This window comes from Furipterus horrens, unplaced genomic scaffold (genome assembly GCF_987537825.1).
Source record: "Furipterus horrens unplaced genomic scaffold, mFurHor1.1.pri manual_scaffold_1, whole genome shotgun sequence".
In the NCBI taxonomy this organism is placed as follows: Eukaryota; Metazoa; Chordata; class Mammalia; order Chiroptera; family Furipteridae; genus Furipterus; species Furipterus horrens.
The window spans coordinates 194974221-194980247 of NW_028327171.1; the positions used below are offsets into that span (position 1 = coordinate 194974221).

General features: G+C 50.2%; 1 protein-coding gene and 1 pseudogene across 1 annotated transcript; both read left to right on the plus strand.

The window, feature by feature from the left end:
• Nucleotides 1–290: 290 nt before the first annotated feature.
• On the plus strand, nucleotides 291–2368 carry LOC150022563 (protein SPATA31F1-like). The gene is made up of 3 exons (XM_090288126.1): nucleotides 291–390; nucleotides 864–924; nucleotides 1735–2368. Exons 1-3 carry the CDS (start codon nucleotides 291–293, stop codon nucleotides 2366–2368), a joined length of 795 nt encoding a protein of 264 aa, XP_090144252.1.
• Nucleotides 2369–3066: 698 nt separating this feature from the next.
• On the plus strand, nucleotides 3067–5499 carry LOC150022564 (protein SPATA31F1 pseudogene; annotated as a pseudogene).
• The last annotated feature ends 528 nt before the right edge of the window (nucleotides 5500–6027 follow it).

The window sequence follows — 6027 nt, forward strand, 5'->3', positions numbered from 1 at the left end:
AGACTTAGTAAGCAAAAGTCCTAGGGCTGTAAGAACTAATTACCATCACCATTTAATCTATTCCACTATTCCTCCTGTGTCGTGGTTAGCCCCCTAGAGAACTAGTCCTGGGAAAGGGGACAGGAAGTAAGGAATAAGGAGAGCCTTGAAGTAAATGAGAAATAACTAGAAAATAAGACGTTGGGGTAAAAAGCACGGAGTAGAGGAAGGAAATGTACATGAGTGTATTAAACAGAGACGTACACAGAAAGGGATTTGGAAATTTATATTAGTTTTGTCTTATTATGACCATGAAAGAGAACACGGTGTCCCAGCTTCACACTCTTAACTTTTTTGTCTTTAAGCATCACCGAAAAATCAGGCAAAAGGCTAGAGATGCAGCATTAAGAGGTAAAGTCCCAGTGTCTTCTCTCACTCCCCTCCACTATGAGCAAGGTTCTGTAGATTTGGTCCCTCAAGTTGACATTCTCCTAGCAGAATTTCTTGGGTGGAGAATCAGAGCCTGGGATTGTTCCAAAATTCAACACCTCTGCCCAGGGAGTGAAGAATAAGGAAGAAGGACAGATGTCCTTAACGGTGCCATTTAGTATTTATATAACCCTGTGAAAGCCACTTCAGATCTCAGTCTTTTACCCATGAAATGGGCATCTGAAGACCCAGCCTCATGCACAGCATGGCTGTGGAGATCTAATGAGATTAGGTCCAGGACAGCACATCGTAACTGGCTAAGCTGTACGCAGATGTGCCTTAGAGCATGGACTGTTGGGATGTTCAGTCTCTTCTCATTCAAAGGCCTTTAGCTTCCTACAGGATGTCCCTGAATGCTCTCTTGTTTCATATAACACTGTCTCATGGTTTCTCAGCTAGGAGACCTTCCTGGAAAGAAGCTGAGAAGCCATGGGAGCTGCTGTCTATCATGAAAAGGTGATCACTCGCTCTTTGTAGTGTCCCAGCTCCAGCCTGGACTGTGATGACTTCTCTGCTTGGCCTGGGACAGGGATAAGGAGAAGAGGGAGAATGGCTGGGAGGGAGTCACACACAGTGGAGGCTGCAGCACCAGCTGAGAGGGTTCCTGGGGAAAAGGGGGTTCAGACATCTATGAGGGAGGAGTCTCCCAGTTCTTCTCTAGGCTAGGCTCACAATGGTTCTAGAATTCAGAATCTGACGAGCGCTTAATTCATAAAAGACCCTGCATGGGATTGTACTCAGCCACAAGACAACTTAGCCGGCTAAGAGAATGGGTGACTAAGTGCATAAGTAAGGCATCATTGTCATATTCTCCTTACAGCTCCCCTCTATCTAGGGCAGACCCCTAAAAACTGCTGACATTGCTTCGCCTTCTGTCTTGAGGAAGCCCAGTTTCTTGTCGTCTCATCCTGTTCTTAAAAACTCTAGAGAATGAGACTGGCTCCTCAGACATGTTGTATACACCTCACAGTCCCCAGGAAGCAGAGTTCCAACAAGAACCTCATTCTACACAACTGGGGAATATGAAATACCATGCAGTGGCCTTCACAGACCCAAATGAGACTGAGTGCAAGTTCTACCTGGTGATGACCCTGGTGATTCCCTATCAGCTAACCATTGGCTTCTCCATCATTTGTTCCCATCTTCTGGTTGAGCTTCACAATGTAGGACAGCAGACAACTCACCCACCTCCCAGTCAGTCATGGCCCCGTACTGCTATGGGTTGCCTGAGACCATCATTAACAGTAGTCATGTTTTCTCTTCTAGCCAGAGCTGGCTTCCTCATGACGGAAGTGTGCGGCGAGTACTGTGTGCAGACACCTCCTGCCAAATCTGCAATGCAATGGCTCTGGAGATCGAGCCGTTGCTGGTGGGTGAGAACGCCCTGATCTCTCCCACTTCACCGGGGCCATCACAGGGCTCCTCTTGCCTAGAGATTTTGTCCCAGTCTGACGTGTCCTTTGAGCATAGTCTGGAGCATCCTTCCACATGCTCTCAAGAACTTTCACTTCCATCTGCAACCCCTTCAGCATCACAATTAATGGATCAGGAATATTTAGACCACTCAGTTACCTGGTCAGCTGCCCAATCACCTGGTACAGTTAGTATGCAACATTACTGGGCTGAAAATGTCCAAGAATTTCAAGTGTCAGATATGCCCCAGCTCCAAGACACTATGTCTTCTTCATGCTTTGAGGGGCTTAGGATTCCAGTAAACCCACAGGAGATGATACAGCAAAACCTCAGCCCTATGTGCGGGAACCAAGGTCAGCAGCCCTTGCATCCCCGGGTCTCGCTGCTGACTCTGAACCAAGATAGCACTACCCTGACACATTCTATAGACTTGCCTATGGTCACTGTCCTGCCTGTCCACCAGCCATTCCCCAGTCCTGAAGTCTGAGTCTCCTTGAGGTACATGTTAAAAAATGGATGCATTTCCAGAGGTGGGGGCTGCCCAGACGTGTAGAGAAGTCCCTGAGGCAGCTCATGTCAAACCTGCCACTGTTTTACCAACCAGTGAATAACCAACCAGCTTCTTTCATCCAAAATGATACTTCTGGGTTCTCTGCTGAGAAAGTTGCCATAATTTCCTACCAGACCTGGGGTTCATGTATGGCTGGCCAGGCAACCCAGGCATTCTGGGTTTCTGAATGGTCCCTTATAGACCCAATACAAAGACACCGCTACCACCAAAACCCAAACCACATGGCTCTGGCTCTGCCCTCTGCAGCTCTTAAAGACTTAAGTGGCCTCTATCTACTTCCTCGGAAAAAAGCTAATGACCCAGTGGGCCATCTGCAGCAGAAATACAGCCAGCTGTTCTGTGGCCTCCCTTCTCTGCACAGTGAGTCCCTGGATGACACCTTGGGCTCTCAAGTTCACTCCACAAACGGGAGTCTGTCCAAGCTCCCCTTGAAGGATCCCCTTTTCCTCAAGGAGCTCTCCTTTCTCCCTCTGTTGTCTAAGACTCCACCCGAGTCAGACCCACCCTGTCCCCCATCATCATCCCCAAATTGTGTCATGCCATGTGACCATCCATCAGCTTAGGTCAATGTCCCATTCCTGACTCTGGCCCAGTGTGAAGCCTTAGAGTGGCACATGCTTCAGAGGCAGCTCCAGCACCAGTGGAGTTTGCCAGCTGTTTTCCAGGGAGTTCAGCACACCCAGACCCCTGCGCCGTATAAGCCTTGTGACACAGCCCAGTCTCCAGAAACTCCAGGAAAGCCCAACTCTGTCTGCCCAACCGTGGACTCCCGGAAGCTGCTGAAATTCCACCTCCAGAGGCAGCTGAGTCACCATTGCTGGGGTCTGCCCCCAAAGGTCCAGCAGTCCTTCCAGTTGCTCCTGTCCCCCACTCACCAGCAGACTCCATCCTGGAGCAGCACAGCCCTAGCCAGTGTGAGTGTCCCCCAACCCTCGGCCCTAGAAGCCACTGGTGCTGGTGACCCTTGCTCTCCGTTTGAGGACCCAGTCTGCATACCACACTTATTTGACCAAGTCAAGGCAATACTGCAGAGCCACATCGACTCCAAATGTGGGCAGATTCACGAGGGCAAGGTCCCTGCCCGTGTGTATAGGTCTCGTGAGTGCATTATTCCTGGAGGCCCCGAAGTGGCTGCCTTCACCTGCATCCCAGAAAGCAAACCACTGGAGGTACAGGCAGCAACAGACCCTGACCAACAGCAGAAAGTTATGCCCCAGATGCCAGCGTCCCTTGATCAGCAGACCTCCCCAGAAGCTGTCACTGAACATCCTCAGCCAGCCGAAGCCCTGTCCAAGGAAGCCATGGAGAGCCTGAAGACAACTTTACGGCAGAAGTATCTGGCCTTCTGGTCAGGGCTGCCTCCTGTTTATCCTGTGGCTCCCTCCGAGGCCATGACCTCAGCAAAACCTACTCGAACTACAACCATAGAGGTGGTACCTGAACCTGTCAAAATCTTAACAGAACCTCCGACTCAGGTGATCTTACCCGAAGAGCAGTGTCTAAGGCCTGGGCCATGCTTTCAAGGTGCCAATGAGACCTGTGCAGACACCGCAGATGATTTTCAACCTGAAGTGCCAGTGGAAGGAATGATTGAGATGGAGCCTCGAGAAAGCCAGACAGAGTCTGCTAGGCCCTGTCTACTCAAGGAATCCCTCTTGGCCAAACTAAATTTCCATCTGAGAAAGAAAATCCTAGAGATACAATGGGGAATTCACACAAAGGCCCGGGAGTCCAGGGAACAAACTGGATGCTCAGCGAACACCCCCCCACAGGCGCCTCTTGGGAGTCTAAACAACCAAGGAAAATCACTGCTCCAGAAACTCCCCACCCCACCAAACACTCCCCATGCCCCAGATCCAAAATGGCTCTGCCTTAAAGAACAGCTGGGCCTTGAGTTAAAGGCGGTGCGGCAGAACCAGAAGCAACCTAGTCCCAGAGCAGCACCCTTTGGCTCTGTCCATGGGTCCTCCGAGATGTCACAACCCAGTGGGGATGTGACAGAGGGCGAGGTGTTTTGTGTTCAGTTGGAGGCCAGTGTGAACAGGCCCAGCCTGGAGGAGCCCTGGAGCCCTGAGTCCCAAAGCCCTGGCAAGAGCAAATATTCAACCCAAGTCTCCATGCTGGCTAAAAAGGAAAGGGATTCAGGGAAACCAAAGTTGGCAGGAGACCAAGGAGAAGGAGATGCAGGGTTTGTGCTCTCCCCAGCAAGAGAAAAAAGCCACCCTGCTGAAGCCCAGAGGCCAGAAGGGACGCTTCTGAACAGGACTCCCCAAAGCCCCTGGCGACAGAAACATGGCTTTCACCTTGATGCTCCCTGTCCACACAGGTCCCAGCACCATGCTCAGCTTAAACCCCCAGAGCCACGCCCAGGAGCCCCTATGGGGGGGAATCTAAAGAATGACCTGCAAGACAGTCAAACCAGGCTCAATGTCAGCCTCAGACCAGCAAGGATTCCTGAGAGTGTCCAGCGTGTGGGGATCCAGGTGTCACGGAGCCATGCTTCCCTGGGCCCTCTTATTCAGCATAAGCCATTACAGCACCAAACTTTGCAGAGGCAGGAGATGCCAGCCCATTGTCACAACAGGCCCAGCTTTCCAGAATCGGGCTGGAGAAATAAGATGAAATGCTTTCTGCAATATATAAACCTTCAGGCAAAAGGCAAAGGGCAAAGGGAACCCACGTTTTCAACAGCTGAGAAAATGGCCAACACCAGAAAAGAAAATGTAGAAAAGAGGCTAGCTCCAACCAGAAGTCCCATAGAGAGAACAAAGACAGAGAAGAAGACAAGAGGGGACCCCATGGCCCAACCTCCCCCTACCGAGAAGCAGGTGGGCCTATTCTTGGATGTCTCCCATTCCCCAGACAGCAAGCTCCGTCACCTCTCCTGCTCCAATAAACTGGACTCTGCCTCAGGCTTGCGCCACCCCCGCCACTGCCCTCGGCACTGTCCTCGAGTGGCTTGTGCTACCCAGTCTGGGAACCCACTCAACTCTCAATTCTCCCGTCAGGGAAATGCTGGCCCGCTCAGGAACACCCAGCACAATTAAAAGATGTAGGCTCCCCAGCATGTGCATCCCTTGAAATGGACTGCTCCTGTCACTTTGATTATGTGCAGGTGGGGCAGGGGCCACCCAAAATACAGTCTAAATCTCTAAGCAAAGACTTGTCGGTCTGCTCCTTCTCTCCGCTCTGGTGTGTTAAGGGAAGGCAGGAGGGAGGCTAAAAAAAAGAGGCTAAATAAGTCTCTTTAACATTTTGTATAATAATGGCTTCGTGATGATGAACTCCTTTAGCTTTACCTTGTCTGGGAAGCACTTTATCTGTCCTTCCATTCTAAATGACAGTTTTGCTGCAATCTTGATTATAGGTCCTTGCTTTTCATCACTTTGAATACTTCTTGCCAGCCCCTTCTTGCCTGCAAAGTTTCTTTGAGAAATCAGTTGATAGTCCTATGGAAATGCATTTGTATTTAACTCTCTTCTTTTCTCTTGCTGCTTCTAAGATTCTTTATCTTTAACTTTTGGCATTTTAAGTATGATATGTTTTGGTGTGGTTCTCTTTGGGTCCAACTAGTT